This window comes from Diceros bicornis, chromosome 15 (genome assembly GCF_020826845.1).
Source record: "Diceros bicornis minor isolate mBicDic1 chromosome 15, mDicBic1.mat.cur, whole genome shotgun sequence".
NCBI classification, from domain to species: domain Eukaryota; kingdom Metazoa; phylum Chordata; class Mammalia; order Perissodactyla; family Rhinocerotidae; genus Diceros; species Diceros bicornis.
The window spans coordinates 27,713,765-27,733,483 of NC_080754.1; the positions used below are offsets into that span (position 1 = coordinate 27,713,765).

Below are 19,719 nucleotides of genomic sequence, written 5' to 3' on the forward strand. Positions count from 1 at the left end.
AGCTGTTAGGGGAAAAGTATAGATCTTTCCAAAGGTATTTTTGTTAATATAGAGTAGTTTAAATGTTGTCTAGTGAGATGCTGTTTGATAAGAGAACTCATAAATTCAGAAAGAGTAATATTTCTTCTGGGGACAGAGTGTAGTACCATAAATCAGTAAACATTATTGTCTAATACATGCAAGGATTTGTGTTAAACCTTAAAGGAGATAGTAAAATAGTATAATAAAAATAGATGTAGTATAATCCCTGCCTTTGAATTGCTTGAAGTCTTGGGGAGGAAAGACACCTAAAATAATAATTAATGAAGCACAGTTGTAATTCATTGCCAGAGAATAGTCCAGTATATTAACATGATTAAGAAAAAGAGCATGAGGTTAAGAGTTGTTAGGAAACTTGAATTCTGGTCTTAGTTCTCATAGTGATTAGATTTGTGTGACTTTCTGCAAACTGCTTGCTTTTTGGTGAGTCAGTTCCTTCACATAAAAATAAGGAAGATGGACCAAATGAATTCTAATCCAACTTTAATACTCTCTGAATTTATTTTCCTGTGTAACTCGCATTCAGAGGATGTGAGGAGTCATTTTGAGCGGGGAGAGACAGGAATGGCCTTACATAGGAAATAATTTTTACTGAGCATTGAAAGATTTGGTTGGGTAGAGAAAAGGATGAAGAAAATTTAAAAATAGAGAAATATATATACAAAGATGATTTAGGCCAGGAAAGTCTTTGGTGTATTTGGGGAACATGAAGCATAGGATTTATGTTGTGCATTCAGATGAGATCAGACTGATTCAGTAGTAAGTGGCCCTAAATGCCAGAGTTTAGTCCTCAGTCTGCGGTTATGAGTAGCTACTGAGGAAAGTATAGCCAGGGAAAGTGATAGCATGTGCTATTTTTAGTCATTGTTGTGCATTTAACCAATTCTGACTTCTTTCTCTAAACAAAAACAATGCATAGAAACTCTTTAGGAACCTAGTTAGAGCTTCTTCTAATCTCTTCCTTCAAACAACAGCTGAAGACATAGAGACTAGTTAGAGAAATGCTGAGATGAAGTGATAAAGCCCTCAGCTGAGCTGGTGGCACTCATCAATGTTGTATCAAGGGTCATGCTTTTGTTTACTAAGATCTAATCACTTATGAGGCATATTACTTAGAATTGTTGCTATTATATTTGTCATCTTGAGTAATTTCATTACGGACATCTGTGACTCATGTTTAATAGTAAACTTGGGTTTTGTTGAGGCATGTGTTGCCTACAAGGTACGTCATGTTAACTGGGATTTCCTTGAGCCATAGCTAATACAACTTTGTATATAATGTACAATCACCAAGAAGAAAATTCTGAAACAAATAGTGTATTTGCTCCTTTTAGTTCTCTTGGACTGAATTTGTGCAGAAAACCAAAAAGTTACTGCACTTTATATTAAAATAGAGCAGTAAAGAAATGTTTTTGGATAACCGAAGTATAAGGAAAGGCTGTGTTCTGAAAGTTGTCCTGTAATGTCATTTGCTTAGAATTTGGTGGTGTTTTTCATATAAATGGCAGTTAGTGTCTTTGGCTAACGCATGAAAGTCTGCTGATCTTTCTTATTTTTGTTATGGAAACCAATATGGTAAATGCCATTGACGTGTATAGATTTTCAACCATGTTAAAGATTTGATTAGGTTTTTGTGCCCTAGCTTGGAAATCTAGCCATTGAGTACCTTTTCCAATGTTAAAAATGTGTTCTATAGAGTATAGGATGAAATAAATATGGGTCTTCTGCCACCTCATAAAAACATCAGAAAGAATTGGGGGTGTGAGGGTAAAGTATAGACCTGGGGTACACTTTAAAGCGGCAGTTCTCAAAGTACGGTCTATGGTACCCTTGGAGTCCATGAGGTCAAAACCTGTTTTCATAATAATGCTAAGACATTCTTTGCCTTTTATACTGTTGTTATGTGCATTGATGGTGCAAAAGCAATGGTGAGTAAAACTGCCTGTACTTTAACATGAATCCAGGCAGTGGCCGTGTGCTTGTAGTTTTTTGAAAAAGCCAGTTTCACTTAAGAATGTACTTGATGAGACAATAAAATTATTAATCTTATTATGTCTCTACTTTTGAGTTCACTTTTAAAGTATTTTATGCAGCAAAATAGGAAGTACTCATTAGAAACTTAGGAAGTATGAATGGTTGTCTTGCAGAAAAAACCACTTGTGTGATTGAGCTAAACTAGCCCCTTTTCCATGGAACACCATTTTAATTGGAAAGAACAACTGGCCCACAAACTGTGGTTGTTCAGACTTAGGTATTTGGCAGACATTTTCTCAAAAATGAATGAAGTGACGCCCAGCCCCAGTGACCTAGTGGTTAAGTTCGATGCACTCTACTTTGGTGGCACGGGTTTGATTCCAGGGTGCAGACCACTGTCTGTCAGTGGCCATGCTGTGATGGAGGCTCACATACCAAAAAAAAAGAGGAAGATTGGCAACAGATGTTAGCTCAGGGCGCATCTTCCTCAGCAAAAAAGAAAAAAGGATGAAGTAACAGTTTGTTGCAATTGATAAAATTTAAGCTTTCAAGTAAAAATTAGAATTTTAGAAAACTTGTATCCACTTTCTTGAGTCTGACAGTTTCCCAATACTGAGACTTTTCTAATGAGATCAGTGGTGGTGTTAATAAATGTGATTTTACTTTTATTATATAATGAAATCTGTCAACATTTTGAGTATCTTTATAATTCACTGAACCAGTATTTTCTAATAATCAATTCATGACATTACAAAATTCACACATGGGCAAAAGATTTGTTCATAGTGCAAGAGAAATGAATGGGTTTAATGTAACAGAGTACAAAAAATTTACTGCTGTGATTTCAGATTCCACAACTAAGCTTTAGGAAGGTTGAGTTTGGTGTAATATCCAAGAATATCCACAATTATCTGAAAGCTATTAAAATACTCCCTTTTTCAGCTACATATCTGTGTAAGACCAGATTTTCTTCATATACTTCAACGAAAACATAACACAGTAGATTGAATGCAGAAGCAGATATGAGAATCCAACCGTCTTCTACTAAGCCAGACATTAAAAAGATTTACAGAAATGTAAAATAATACCACTCTTCCCACTAAATTTATTTTGTTTTGGAAAATACTATTTTTCATAAAAATGTTATTTATATTAACATGTAATGGATTTATTATTTTTTAATGAAATAAATATTTAAATAACTTGTTTTAATTTCTCATATAGTAAATATGGATAGATATAACCCATATAAACAAAAATTATATGGGAGCCTCAATTTTTAAGAGTGTAAAGGAGTCTTGAGGCCAAAATGTTTTGAGAACTGCTACTCTGAAGAAACTAAGTTTTTTTAATATGCCTGTGTTGAGAACAGATGTTGATAAGAGGCATGCATGATCTAACTTAAGCGAGTCTGTATGTATTTGTCTTTCCCAGTAGATTATGAACTCTTGGAGAAGAACTAGATCCTCTTTTGTTTTCTCTGACTTCTAGCATAGAGTCTTATAAATAATAGTAATCATGATAGTAGTAGCAGCATTAAATCTTTATTAGCTCATTTAATCTTTATTCTATGAGGTAAATATTATTAATTCCTTTTTTAAATTGAGATATAATTCACATAGCTGAAATTTACCATCTTAAAATGTACAATTCAGTGGTTTTAATATACTCACAAGGTTTTGCAACCATTACTAATGTCTAATTCCAGAACATTTTCATTCCCCTGAAAGAAACTCCATACACATTAGCAGTCACATCCCATTCCCTTCACCCTCTAGCAACCGATAACCTATTTTCTGTCTTTGTGGATTTGCCTGTTCTAGACATTTCATGTAAATGGAATCATGCAATATGTGATCTTTTTGTGTCTGGCTTTTTTCACTTATGTTTTTAAGGTTCATCCATTGTTGTAGCATGTATTAGTACTTCACTCCTTTTTATGGCCAGATAATATTCCGTTGTATGGATATGCCATGTTTTGTCTGTGTGTTCATCTGTTGATGGATATTTTGGCTGTTATGAATAATGCTGTATGAATGTTCATATGCAAGTTTTTGTGTGGACATATGTTTTCAGTTCTCTTTGGTATGTACAGGGAATGGAATTGCTAGGTCATATGATAGGGAACTCTAACTTTTCGAGGAACTTAATTCCTTTTTTAATAGATTTTTTATTTTGGAATAATTTTAGATTTACAGAGAAGTTGCAGAAATAGTATATTTCCTGTATAGCTATCACCCATCTTCCCCTAATGTTAACATTACATAAACCATAAAATGTACGTCAAAGCAAAGAAGCCAACGTTGGTACATTACTTTTAACTAAATTCTAGATTTTATTTGGGTTTTACCAGTTTTTCCACAAATGTCCTTTTTTGGTTCTAGGATACCACATTGTCATGTCTCCTTAGACTCCGCTGCTCTGAGACAGTTTTGCAGTCTTTGTTTTTTATGTCCTTGACAGTTTTGAGGAGTACTGGTCAGGAATTTTGTAGAATTTTCCTCAGTTTGTGTTTTTCTGGTGTTTTTCCCATGATTAGACTGGGGTTATGGGTTTGGGGGAAGAATAGGACAGAAGTGAAATGTGTTTTTGATCACATTAGATCGGGCGTGAGTGATATCAATACGACTTACCACCAGTGATGTTAACCTTGATCACTTGGTTAATGCAGTGTTTGCCAGATGTTTTTCACCATGAAGTTATTTTCCCCTTTCCATACTTTGTTTTTTGGAAGTGAGTCACTAAGTCCAGCCTACGCTCAATTGGGGAGGGAAGTTAAGCTCCAACTCCTGGAAGGGGGCGTATCTACATATATTATTAGTTTTGTAAGGAAGATTTGTTCCCCCTCATTTTGTTTATTCATTTATTTGTATTGATATGAATTATGTATGTTTATTTTTTTCTTTGGGTTATAATCTAATACTACTTTATTTTTTTATTTTTTTTTATAATTTTATTTATTTATTTATTTTTCCTCCAAATCCCCAGTAGATAGTTGTATGTCATAGCTGCACATCCTTCTAGTTGCTGTATGTGGGACGCGGCCTCAGCATGGCCGGACAAGCAGTGCGTTGGTGCATGCCCGGGATCTGAACCCGGGCCGCCAGCAGCGGAGTGCGCGCACTTAACTGCTAAGCCACGGGGCCGGCCCTAATACTACTTTATTAATCTTGTTACTCAAATCATTCCAGCATTGGCTTTTGAGAACTCTTTGCTGTGTCCTTTTGACATGCCCTCATCCTTTTTAAGTACTTGCTTACCTTTTGACACTATAAGATGCTCTAGGCTCATCTTGTATTTTCCCTGTCCAGGGCCTAGAACCAGCCATTTCTCCAAGGAACCCTGAGGCAAAGTTAAGTGTTTGCCCAAGATCACACACTTAAGTAAATGGTGGAACCAGGATTCCAACCAAAGCCATCTGATTTCACAACCCATGCTCTTATAGACAACATGCAGCTGAAGGTGCATTGGCAGTTTGTAGTCATGTTCCATCTATGAGCCAGCCTTAAGGATGGGATTTGTAGTCAGTTTACACTAAATATTATTGTGCCCTGACTGTTTTATATTGATTTTTTTTTAAACCACAGCTGTGATGATTATAATCAAGTTAAAAATTATCCACAGATAACCACTGTCAGTATTTTGGTGCATTTCCTTCTATAAATGCATGCAAATATATTTTGAAATTTTGTTGTATTACTCTGACTTTTAAATTTGGTATACATAAATATGGAGCATTCACAGTGTAACCGAAATCTGAACATGCCATTTCTGTTACAGCTTGTGATTAAGATGATAGTGAGCTGCTCTAGGGCTCATCTGTTTTACCTTAATGTTATGGTCACATAAGAGATAAATATCTGTCTTGATTTATCAGTTCATCAAATAATCCTCAAAATATTTTTACCAAGCCTTATTTTTCTTCCATTTGTAGCAATAAATAGTCCCCTCTGGTAATGCACCCCTGACAGCCCACACTTAAGAACGGCCAGTTGTGTCTTGCTTGCATCCCACTCTGAAACAAAACAAACCCCCCATGATGTGACCAGCTGTCATCTTTATCACCTTCTTAGATCCCATCCTTGTTTCTTCCTTTGACCACCAGTAGTTTAATTTCACTTCAGGCAGTCTTTCTCACACACAGATACAAGTCTTTTTTTACTCTCTTCTCCCAGCCCTTCTTTAACCTCTAACTAGTTACCCCAGAAATATTTATTTTCCCCCTTTACCTTCTCTCATTCTCCCTCTTTTGTGGGCTGAAAAATAACTGTCATTATAGCAGATAAAATATACAGTAGTGCTAGTGACATACTCCTAGCAAGGAAAACAAAAGCTGTAAGATGTGGAGTGGAATTAGGTGCAATCTCTTCATCCCTCAGTTCTTGTCAGATTATACTGGCTTTTCATCAGGTACTAGCATTCAAACTAAATAAAAGATAAAATAAATTTAGTTTTGATTTTGTCTAAGTACAGTTGGTATTCTTCTCATTGTACATGTACAAAGTTTGGTTCACTTACATAGATTAAATAACTTTATAATCGAATCAAGATCTAATTACCAATCAAAACCTTGTTTAGTAGGGAAATGTGTTGTTTCCTAGCGTATATACTTTTGTATCAGAACTCATCTGTAAGTTAGGCATTCCCTCCCTTTTACTGCTGATTTTAAATGTGTATAATTCACTTTTTTTAAAGACATAAAATATATATATGTAAGTATATGTAAACAAGATTGAAGTTTCCACTGAAGTAGCCATGTGGATAAGGGGGATTACTTGACTGCCTGGGCGGGGCATCACAGGATGACAGAACCTTGGGATTTAGCCATACTCTAGTTTTCAGCTAAATTCTGGATTTACTTTTGTCAGTGTTCCCAGATGGATCAAGTTCTATGGTACTGTCTGCAAAACTCACAAGGGACTAACGTGTGATTAGAATGTCAGATTTTCAGAGAGACCAAATATTGCATCAGTGACACCTTCTCATCCTTTAGGAAGGTTTATGTGAAGGCTAAGTTGTAATCATACGGCTAGTGAGCATGGAATCAGATTTGAGGGGGTGTTGGTTGATGTATTTAGTAGCAAGCGTCCTATCTGCTATAGAAATGGCCATATCATTTGATTGGCTGGTCAGGACATATTCTTCCTCTTTGGAATTCTCTTTTCTTAAGACTCCACGTTGTCTGTCTTTTCATTGGAACATTTACTCTTAGAATCAATTGATTAGGTGAATATCTTTTGATATGTTAGTATCATCTTGCTTTCCAGAAACTACTATAGTTCTCTTAACTGGACTTGGCTTTTCAGACGTTCCCTCAGCTAACCGTTTACCAACTTTGTTAGGGGAGATTATCTGTATTGATAACCAGTTTCATCTCTTACTTGTTGAGTTTTACAAATTTTCCAAATTTCACTCTAAATGGATAATATTTCCTAATTCGAAATTGGGGAGGGGATTATTACTATTTTGTGCTTGTCCATAACTGTTTTTTACCTTGTTATTAATTGTACGTTTTTGCCTATCTGTTTCAGGCCATATCATAATCCTGAATCATGTCTGATAACGGAGAACTGGAAGACAAGCCTCCAGCACCTCCCGTGCGAATGAGCAGTACCATTTTTAGCACTGGAGGCAAAGATCCTTTGTCAGCCAATCACAGTTTGAAACCTTTGCCCTCTGTTCCAGAGGAAAAAAAGCCCAGGAATAAAATCATCTCTATATTCTCAGGCACAGAGAAAGGTAAATAGCTGCTGTGGTTTCAAGAGTCTCAGTTATTATTTTATGTTGCCGATTTTGATATCTTTTTAATTAAATTATAATAAGTTGATATCTTTTCTGGTGAGAACAGTAAACAGATCCAAGAAAAGAATTGATGGTGGTATATAGGCACTATTGGAAAGGCTTGTTTATTTTAACTGTGATAGAAAAGAATAAAACTAAACTTGTTGTGGGGCTGGCCTGGTGGTGTAGTGGTTAAGTTCACATGCTCTGCTTTGGCGGCCTGGGGTTTGCAGGTTCGGATCCCAGGCGCGACTGACATACTGCTTGTCCAGGCATGCTGTGGCGGTGTCCCATATAAAGTGGAGGAAGAGGGGCATGGATGTTAGCCCAGGGCCAAACTTCCTCAGCAAAAAGAAGAGGATTGGCATCGGATGTTAGCTCAGTACTAATCTTCCTCAAAAAAACACAAAAAACAAAACAAATTAGAAAAAACTTGTTGCTTATCTTACTTGTTATGTCCAATGAATTTCTTTTTTTTTTTTTTAAAGATTGTATTTATTTATTTTTTCCCCCCAAAGCCCCAGTAGATAGTTGTATGTCACAGCTGCACATCCTTCTAGTTGCTGTATGTGGGACACGGCCTCAACATGGCCGGAGAAGCGGTGCGTTGGTGCGCGCCCAGGATCCGAACCCGGGCCGCCAGCAGCGGAGCGCGTGCACTCAACCGCTAAGCCACGGGGCCAGCCCATATGTCCAATGAATTTCTATACTCATCTTCTTGGTTTTCGAAGACTTTTTGCCTACCCAACATTAGTGAGATTTGTGACTTTTGGGAAAGACCTACTATTATAAGAATGGTGATACAGAGTATAATCCCGTCTGAAATCCCTGGAACCAAATGTGTTTTGGAATTAAGGTTTTTCTGATTTTTGAGTAGTAGTAATACTGTCTTTTTATCATGTATTATATAAGCGTCTGAGGCAGGACTCAGTAATCAACACGTTAATGTATCTTCTGCAAACATGAGTTTAGTCCAGGGTTTCTCAATTCCTGCTTTGTTGCAGGAATCTCTCCTGTGCGTTATGGTATGTTTAGCGCTATTCCCAGCTTTTACCCACTAGATGTCAGTAGCACCTCCCACCCAGTTGACAACTGAAAATGTGTCTAGATATTGCCAGATGTCTCATGTAGGACAAAATCGCCTCCAGTTAAGAACAACTGGTCTAGTAACACAAAGTGGGATGAGGAAGTGTCATATAAGTTGAAGTCACTACATTTGTTTTGGTGTCAAACCTAAGAAAAGAACTTTTGGTTTTCAGAGATTTTTGGATTTTAGAATTGGATAAGGGATTATGGACTGTAATGGATTTTAGAATAAGAGTTAGGCATTAGTTTATTTAAACTAATTTAATTATATTTATTTAATTATTTATATTTATTTAATTATATTAATCATGGCAGTATGGCTTTGATAGTAATGATAGATATAAGTGGAGATAAAGATATATTTCCACTTATATATCTAAGTGCACATGGAGACGTAAACCCAAGTGGAAGAATAATGGTGCTTTTATATAATAATGAATACACATTTAATTTGAGAGTTAAAAATATATAATCAGTGAAAATTTGAGGAAATATAGTTAATATTAACAAAGAATCAAGTCTTGGAGAATTTAGATTTGCAGACAGGACATACTCAATGAGCGGTTGAAAACCTGTTTATTTTATTGTATATCTCTCATTTCTAATTTTGTTTTTATTTTTAAAATTTCATGTGAGGTTGTAACTGAAAAGCTTCATTGAAGTATGTTTTTAAAATTTATTTAACAGAAGTGATAGCGTGTGTATTTGACGTGTTTGAGAATGAAAAATGTACTTCGACTGGATTAGGTAAAGGATAAAGGGGGAAATTAGGAAATGAACCAAAAAGTATGCATGGGAAGAGGGTGAAAAAGTGTGTGTCTTGGAGAGCACTGAATCCTCATCTTCCATGGTAGTAAGTCAGTATATTTAAAGTAGGAAGACCTAAAATAGCAGTATAAACACAGTATTTATAATTATGGGGGTTAGAAAAAAATTTATGAAGGTTACTACCGGCAGAAATTGCTGAATGAATTGAAATTTCTTGCCTGTGGAGAGCAGAAGGCAAAGTGGGGTAGGGGAATGCTCTAGATAGGATAAAATGTACTTGGGGATAGCCTTGGAAAGGCGAAAAGAAGAACACAATGAAAAGAAACAAAAGAGAAAGTGTGGACAGTCCAGTACTTTGGGTAATGGTAGGGTTTGTGAACAAATTGAATATCATTTACATAAATGCAAAAGAGCATACCCATCTCTGATTGTTTTGAGAATCTTCCAGTTTTACCCTTTCCCTTCCTTTCTCCTAGAATCACTTATCAGCTGAAACTAGTTCTGGTTACCCCCTAACAACGGGAGAGTGAGGGTGCTGGTGTCCTAGGGATGGCTCTGATTGCGTTTAGGTTTATCAGCTCTTGAGATCTATAATTAAGGTCCATTTAGTTTTTTTTGTCATTTCTGAAGTCTTTTTTTGTGTTAATTGCATTCAGTATCTAATAACTTTTAAGTTCTAATCCTAAAACTTTACAAGCTCTTTTAAAAACAAATTTTGCCTCATCCAATTCCTTTTTTTAAGAAAAATCTGTTATTGAAAATGTCAAATGTATAAAGTATAAGAGTCTAGCTTCAACGGCTTCATCAGTTATCATTCTGCCTCCACTTGACTTATTTTTTAGGTAAAATTTACATATATTAAAACGCACATAATTGTACAGTTTTAATAAATGGATACACCTGTTTAAGGCATAATCATTGTGACCCTATTACGTTATACACCATTTCCATCTCCCCAGAAAACTTGCACATCCTACCCCAAACAATCTACTCCTCCCTGCCTTCAGGCAACTACTGTCCGATTTTTCACCTTTGATCAGTTTAGCCTATTTTAGAACTTTATATAAATAGAATTTTGCTTTAATTTTTTAGTTTTGTGGTGACATCATACACACTAGAGTATAGTATACATAATATATCTTTTAATAAAACACCTTGTACTAATTTTATGACATAATATCCCCAATAATATATGGTTAGGCTTGCGTACTTGGGAACATTTTATAAATGGAATCATACTCTGCATTTTTTTCAGGACTTCTGTTTTTCATTCAACTTTATGTTTTTGAGTTTCATGCTGACTTGTATCGCTGTGGTTCATTTTCACTGCCAATGTTGGTATATATAGCTGTAGTTTGTTCATTGTCACTGCAGATACTAGTACACTGTATAATAAATGCACGGCAGTTTATTTAACCGGTCTCTTGTCAGTAGACAGTTGGGTTGTTTTCATGAACAATGCTGCTATGGGTAATCTCGAACGTATCTCTTGGTGGACATGTGCAAGTATTTCTCTAGGGCAATGCTTTTCAAATGTCAGGTGACCCATTGGTTTAGTTGTTCTTGATTCTAATTGCTTATTAGAATCTCTTGGGAAGCTTAAAAAAATAAATCTGTGTCCAAGCTCCATTCCAGACCAATTGAATCAGTCTTCAGGGGCTTACCTGGGCATTATTTTTGTTTTTGTTTTTAATTTTTTAAATGCCTCAGGTGATTCTAATGTGCATCTGATGTTAAGAACCACTGCGTACTGCGTTAGTGGGTTATGAAATCTATATAGTAGATGACACTAAATGAAATAGCATAGAAATAATCAGAGTATATTGCACACAGTGAAAGAGTTGTTTCATGATACTTTTGTTTCAGTTATGTGTGTGTTGGATCAGGAGGTAAAATGTGTTGGTGTGTGTCCTCACCAAAGATTTGAAGGTTGCTCTGAGGTATACACTTAGGAGTAAAATTCCTGGGTTACAGGGTATTCCCATGTTTGGCTTAACTAGGTTTCTCAGATTGCTTTCTAAAGTTTTTTTAATGTTCATTCTCACTCACAGAACACGAATGTTCCCATTGCGAACATCCTTGTCAATTCTTGTGTTACAGGACTTTAATTTTTGCCAGCTTGGGAGGTGTGAAATGGTATCTCATTGTGTTTTTAATTTGTATTTTCCTGATGACACGGGAAATTGAATGTCTCTTTATATGTTAATTTACCATTCATTTGTGTCTTCTGTGACATATCTGTTCTTTAATCCATTTTTCTATTGAGTTGTTTTTTCCTTATTTATTAATAAGCATTTCTTATAGTCTGTATACTAATCCTTTGTCAGTTATATGTTGTTGTTTTTTTAAATACCTCACAGACTTTAACATTTTTTTTTTAACTTTATTTATTTATTTTTCCCCCCAAAGCCCCATTAGATAGTTGTGTGTCATAGTTGCACATCCTTCTAGTTGCTGTATGTGTGACTCGGCCTCAGCATGGCCCGAGAATCGGTGTGTCGGTGTGCGCCCGGGATCCGAACTTGGGCCACCAGCAGCGGAGCGCGAACACTTAACCGCTAAGCCACGGGGCCAGCCCTATATGTTATTAAATATAGTTTTCCAGGTTGTGATGTGCCTTTTCACCCTTTCATTGATATCTTTTTTTGTGTATGTGTGAGGAAGATCAGCCCTGAGCTAACATCCATGCCAATCCTCCTCTTTTTGCTGAGAAAGACTGGCCCTGGGCTAACACCCATGCCCGTCTTCCTCTACTTTATATGGGACTCCACCACAGCATGGCCTGACAAGCAGTGCGTCGGTGCGCACCCGGGATCCGAACCCAGGCCGCCAGCAGCAGAGCGTGTGCACTTGACCACTACGCTATGGGGCCCACCCCTCATTGATATCTTTTGATAAATAGAAGTTACTCATTTTGATGTAGTTGAATTGATCAATTCCTTTCCTTTATGGTTTGAGCTTTTTGTGTTTTAAAAAATGTTTGCCAAACTAGGGGTCAAAGATATTTTCTTATGTTTTTCTAAAAGTTTTACAGTTTGCCTTTTATAATTTAAATCTTTGAACTATCTGAATTTGGATTTTGTGTATCTGTAAAGAGAGATCATTTTCACTTTTTTTTAAACCAGCGTCCCAGACCATTTATTGGAACTTTTTATCATTTCCCCACTGACTTGCAGTACTAGCCATGATCTGTCAGGTTTCCATGAATGCCAGGGTCTGTTTCTGTGTTCTGTCTGTTATTGTGTTGGCTTATTTGTCTGCACCTGAGCTAATACCATACTGCCTTAATTGCTATAGCTTATGATTCTTAATACCTGATAGAGCAGATCTCTACCAGGTTCTTCAGGATCTTTTGGCCCTTTGCTCTTCTGTAAATTTTAGGACTTGCTTATCATGTGCTTAAAAAAAACCTGTTGGTATCTTGGTTAGAATTGCAATGCATTTGTAGGGCAAGTTGGGGAAAATTGCATTCAGCTTTGTAGTTGAGAGTAGAGCATCTGTAGTCTCTGTGTAGCCCTCTTGGAGGGAGATTTAGGAGCATCTTAATTTCAGTTAGAGAGATGGAATGTTTGGAAGGTAGGGTACTCCTTGATTCTTCCTATTCCCTGGGGCTCTTCCCTCTCTTTCCAGCCCAACTTCCCACGCTCACTGTTCCTTCCTGGAAGCTGACATCTCTGACACAACTGTGGCCAGAAGCTTTGAGGGTTAGGAATGAGAGTGTGCACCCCTGTGTGTGTATCTACCTGCTTAGCGGCTCCCAGCATTTCTCCAGTAGCATTCTTCTGCCCATATCCTGAGCAGCTGTTTCTCTTTGGTTTTATCCTAATTGCTTTTCATCTTTGGGCATTCCTCATAGATTTTATTCCCTGATAAATAAAGAGATTTGGTGTAGAAGGGGAGGGCTTAGTCTATCATCTTGAAACAGAAGTCTAGAAGGGAAAAAATTGTATTTTTATTTTAAAAAATCATAATGACCCTAAAATTTTTGCCATCTCTAATGTAAAGCCTGATCTAGAAATATTCATTTTATTCTACTCAAATTTACATCCCCTACTGCTGTCCTTACTAACAGGCAGCTAACAATTTTCATTAAAAGAAAGAAAGACTCTGGAGTATCTTTAGTTATTCATTATTGATTTTAGTCATTGTCATTGGAAAAATTAGTTTATGCCTTTTATGACAACTTGATCGAACAAATCTTTTTCACAGCCCTGCTAATATGTGTCATATGTACTCTGTAAGTCATCAGAGATAGAGTGATAAGCAAAGCAAATGGTGTCCGTACTCTCATGGCACTAATCAAAAACCTCAGCATGTAAGTACAAACTATGAACAGTGGTAATAGGGATAGTGTAAGATATCTGTCGTATCTGGGAAGGCTTCCTAAAGAAGTGACATTGGAGCTGAAGACTAAAGGATGAGTGAGTGAAAAGAGTTAGGAGGATTTTGATAGTTAACAAGTGTGTTCCATGCCTAGAAAAGAGTTTTAGTGGCCCCACCACAGGAGAGATCATAGCACGTTCCTGGAGCTGAATACAGTTCGGTGTGATTTGAAAGCGGAGAGGGAGAGAGAGTAATAACAGGATGTATGTAGGAAACTACAGACAGGAGAAGAGGCTGAAGAGGTAGGCAGGGAGCAGGTCATAAAGGGCCTTGTATTCCATGCTACAGAGCTCAGATTTTATCTTGTTTCCTGGGGAACCATTACAGAATTTTAAACAGGGGAAAGACCTGGTCACAATTCTGTCCTAAATAGGAGAGACTGGTAGATGTATAGAAAATAGGCTTTGTTGGAGATCTAAGACTGAAGTTGGAAACTAGTTAGGAGGATTTTGCAGTAGTCCAGGTGAGAAATGGCTTAACAAGTCTAGTAGTTTTGATAATGAAAATGGCAGTGAGTCACTGTCTTGGCTTATTTTTAAAAGCTCTGTTCAGTTAGATGGTGTTGAGTGGTATAGTATTTATTAACTAAAGCAATTTTTACATCTAGTTATTCAATCTGTATGTACCTTCACTTCTGGTTGGTTATGAAGATGCTAGATTTAGAACCGTAAATATCCCTTCTGGTCTAAAAATCTAATTCTAAGATTAATAATAGTAGCCCATACTTACCTCTGCCTATTTGCTAGAGAATGTCCTTCTGTGTCATGGAACAAGTTTAGTTTCACCAGTTTGAAGCTGTTCTGAGTCAAAAGAACAAAGGGATTATTACTGATCCTGTTAGACTAGAAACAGAAGAGTCTTCCTTTTAAAGAGACGGGTTTTTTTAGCCTTAGACTCTAGCTCAAATGTAGCCTAAAAGGTAGTGGCCTGAAAGAATGTGGCGGTGGCATACTTAGGATTCTCTTAAGTATCTTGGGTACAACACGTGACTCAGGGGCCCCACCTCTTGACTGAAGGATGCGCCTGCCTGCTTATTTTGTTGTCAAATGAAGTTGGAAAATGACGCTAAGAATCTTTTTTTCCCCCTGGTACACTAACAAGTTGTGCATTTTATTAAAAGAAAAATTTTCCTTGGTCCATTACTTCCCATCAAGTGATCCAGTTGCCAGGTGAACATCTGTAGATAGATGACTGTGGGGTTTTTTGTTGTTTGTCCTTGTAGTTCTTGTCTTTCAGAGTTATAAAGGAGTGATTCTGTTTATGTAGCAATATCCTTCCAGCACATCATTTGATTGGAGACATGCTTCAGTATCTTTTTGCTTTAGATAATATTTTTAATATCTCTTTTCCCTCCTACTAGGACTACTAAAGTACAAGGAGTATCTGTGTATGTGTGTGTGTTATATAAAAACAAATGGAATTAGACGGGTTTTTAGGATATTGTGTCATTTTCTTTTAAGTGAACTAAGGTATGTGTGTCTCAAGTTAATCGTTTTCACTTCTTTCCTTTAACTTTTTATTTTATGCTCCTAACATATATGAAACGTTCTTTAATATGTCTCTAAACTCTTAACATTCCCAAGTTGAAAAATATGGCTGGGCTTTAGACACAACAGGAACTAGGAATTCTCTTGCTTTGTGGCTTGGCTTTCTCCTTTCTGTATTTCTTTCTTATTTCAGACTTTTTTTTCTCTATGTGTTAGGAAATACAGCCCTCACTAGTTCCTGGGCTTTATTTCTCATAACTTCATTCACTGGTGAGAGGCTGCTTCTCAGAGAGCTAAGTCTGCCTTAGTTTAGGTATTCAACCCTGAACCAATCTATCTAACTGGCTGGGTGTGTGTGGGGAACTGTGGCTGACCTGGCTTGAATTAGTTGCCTACCTTGCACCAGTTGTCTGTAATCAGGGTCATATAAGAAAATAGCATCTTTCCCACCATATGCATATCAGAAGTGGGATGCTGACCAGATTTTTTTAAAATAATAAGAAACAAGTACTTTTATAGTATATGAAATTGTATGTTTTTCTTTCAGCACTTCAGAGCCATATAAAGGGTAAACTATTAGCTTATAGTTGGTTAATAAGTATTTCTTCGTATATGCAGGATACCAAGTTAGAAGTCAGGAGACGTAAAGAGAAGTAGAGGGCAGGACCTCAGATTACTCACAGTCTAGTGGAAAATGAGAGGTTGTTTATGATAGATGTAATTGTGCATTTCAGTAAAGATAGCAAAATTTATACAACTCTTAACAGTTGCATTTCGCTCTGCTCCTTCCTACAACCAAAGTGCCCTACCCTCTTACCAGAGCCAGATTTCTTATATTTATTTGTGCCTAGGAGACCTAGAGAGGAGATGGACATTTGAGCACAAATTTATCATCACTAGTCAAAAAAATAGTATGTTTCCTGCTAGTGCTAGATCAGTGGCATCTTTGTAAACAAAGAATAGTGTACAGTAACATTCCAACTTTATATGTGCCGACCTATCAAACAACACAACTTTTAGCTCTTTTGTATTAGGAAAATCTTCTGGTTAAACATAGCAGATTGACCACATGCTTCTATTTACTCTCTCTCCCCAGACCCAACTAAAATGACAGTAAAAAAAGAATTTTTTTTAGTATATATGACAAGCGCAAAGAGAATGGGAGAGGAGACAGTAGTATACAAGAGATTTCGATAAGTATCTGGAAGATTGACGTGGTGGAGAAGTGGCAACTGACTAAGCAGAACAGAGGAAGACATATCCTAAGTATTTGCAGAGGGGACTGTCTATGAGAAGTGAACTAGTTTCCCTTGTAAAAATCTCAGAGGCTCGGGATTTAGAGGCACACAGTATTTGTGTGAGTGTGTGTATGGTGGGTGAGGGGAGTGTAAAACACAGGCTGAAAAAAGGGGGAATTGGTTGAAAATCTATGTAGGAAGTATCAAAGGCCCCTTAGGACCCCATTTTTACCCCATACAGCCATGTAGATATAACTCCCATCCTCTGGGAGAACAAAAGAACAAACTGATGTTTACGTTTATTTGAGGAGAAATTAAACCTGAGATGCTGATTATTATTCTTGTCAGGGGAGCTAGGAAAAGGTGTAGCACCAGAATAAAAAAGGCAGGTTCAATGCAAGTTAACATACTAAACTCCTTTCCTCTGCCCTGCCTTCAGAAGCCTCATTGCTTGACTTAACGCCCTCAGGCAAGACATTGGAAGATTTTTCTCTGGATAAGCAGAATGCCCTGGAAAAAATACTTTAGGTACCCCATTCCCCGCCCCCATCTTTAATGAAAAGGCCAACTTATCTCCCAGTTAACTTTTTAATACTTTTCTACGTGAGTAGACAGCAAAGGATCATCAGACTTTTGAGGAAAACCTTTAACATAAGAGAATCCAAAACAACCGGGGATAAAAAGAGAATGTAGAAGAAACAGACAATGTAGGGAGAAATAAACTAACCTGTAAATACACATGAACTATATAATCTTCAAAGAGAGAAGACAAATTGCATCCATGAAACAAGAAAAGTATTCTCAGAGAAAGAACAATCTGAGAACAGTGAGAAAAAATTCTTGGAAAATGAACATTTAAGATTACCAAAACAAAAGATATCAGTAGGCGGAAGATTAGACGATAGTCAAGAAAACTCTCCCAGATCATTAAACAAAAATACAAAGATGGAAAATATGAGAGAAAATATAGCAGTTATAAGATCAGACCAAGATGGACTGATCTAGCTAATAATGAACAAAGAAAATAGACAGAAGGAAATCATCAAAGAAATAATAGAAAAAATTTCCTAGATCTGAAGATATGATTTACACATGGAAGGGGCGCACTGAGTATTCAGCACAATGAGTGAATGAAGATCACATCAAATCACATCATCCTGAAATGTCATAAAAATCACAGATAGGATAGCAATCCCTGTTATACTTCCAGTCAAGATGGAGTAACAGGGACCAGATTTACTCCTCCAACTGAAAGAACTAGAACACTAGGAAAAAATATGCAAAACAGTGGTTTTCAAGACATGGTACATTGGACAATAAAGGACGATGATCCCTAAGAGATGGAAAACAATTGAGGAGTCCTGCAATTGATCCATCTTACTTCTTGGAGAGAGTTTCCAGGCTGCAGCACAGGAAGGGGCAATTGGGTGGTCTCCTAGAGTTGAGAAATACGGCTGAGATTTGGGGGGTACCAAGGCAGCTAATTTATAGTACAGACACCAGAGAATAAAGAGCTGAACAGAGAGAGAGAAAGAGATCTGCAGAGTCCCCCTCAAGTCTTCAGTAGCACATGCATGTGAGGAAACTACCCAAAGCTGGAGAAAGAACCACTGGAAATGATTAGAGGGAACAGTCCTCAAAGCTCATGCAGGGCCTAGAATATTTCCTGTTTCTACCATTCAGAGTACAAAACATTGGATAGAGTTCTTGCCTCGGGGCAGAATTAACCCTAGATTACATATGCTCCAGTCATAACAAAACTTAAAAAATAATACCTCAAAGGATCAACTGTTTGTAAATTTGTTTTTCTTTTATCTGAGTAAACAGCTAAGAATCACCTATTTGGGTCTCAGAACAAAGCTCACAATATTTATTGGAATACAAAAATACCTAGCACCTAACAAGGAAAAATTTTCAATGTCTGGCATCCAATCAGTATTTTCCAGGCATGCAAAGACCCATAATGAGTAAAATCTATCAATTGGAATCAATCCAGAAATGACACAGGTGATAGAATTAGTAGACAAGGACATTAAAACAGTTAAATAACTATATCCCATATGTTGAAGAACCCAAAGGAAAGATTCAGCATATTAAGAAGCAGCAATGGAAGATATAAAAAAGAACAAATCAAGGTTTTAGAGCTGGAAAATACAATGGACAGGCTTAATAGTAGATTAGACATTGTAGAAGAAAATGTTAGTGAATTTGAAGACTATGGCACTGGAAATCATCAGAAATGACACTTGGAGAAAAAAGACTGAAACAAGTGAATAGCTGTGAGACAACTTCAGGCAGACTAATGTAAGTGTAATTGAAGTCTCCAAAGAAGGGGAAGGGGAAGCATTAAAAAATTATTTTTTAAAAATGGTTGAAAACTTCCAAATATAATAGAAACTATAAACCCATAGATTCAAGAAGTTCAGTGAATTCCGAGCACAGGAAACATGAAGAAAACTACACCAAGGCACATAATCAGATTGTTTAAAACCAGTGATAAAGAGAAAATCTTAAAAGCTTCCAGACCTTTGGCTCAATTTTCTGTGAACCTAAAACTGCTCTAAAAAATAAAGTCTACTAAGAAAAACAAATGCTTATTGTTGTAAGCCAAAAAAATAAAAATAAAAAGCTGTCAGAAAGAAAAGACACATTACATGTGGAGGAACGAAAAATGACAGCAGACTTTTTGTAAGCAACAATGCAAACCAGAAGACAAGGAGCAACATCTTTAAAGTACTGGAAGAAAAAAAATCTGTCAATTTAGAATTCTATATCCTGTGAAAATATCTTTCAAAAATGAAGGAGAAACAAAGACTTTTAAATTGTATAAAAGATGAAAGAATTTATCACCAGCAGAGCTGCACCATAAGAAATGTTAAACCTAATCCTTTGGCAGAAGGAAAATGATGTCAGGTGGAAATATGGATCTGCATAAAGAAATGAAAATCACTGGAAATGGTAAT

General features: G+C 36.6%; 1 protein-coding gene across 3 annotated transcripts in view; it reads left to right on the forward strand.

Annotated features, from left to right (window-relative positions):
- PAK2 (p21 (RAC1) activated kinase 2) overlaps positions 1 to 19,719 on the forward strand; it is an 88,983-nt gene that overhangs the window by 37,573 nt on the left and 31,691 nt on the right. For all 3 annotated transcript variants that reach the window (XM_058556034.1, XM_058556031.1, XM_058556032.1), the window contains exon 2: positions 7,545 to 7,752. In XM_058556034.1, coding sequence (XP_058412017.1) covers positions 7,566 to 7,752 — 187 coding nt within the window. In that variant the 5' untranslated portion in view covers positions 7,545 to 7,565. The remainder of the gene's footprint in view (positions 1 to 7,544; positions 7,753 to 19,719) is intronic.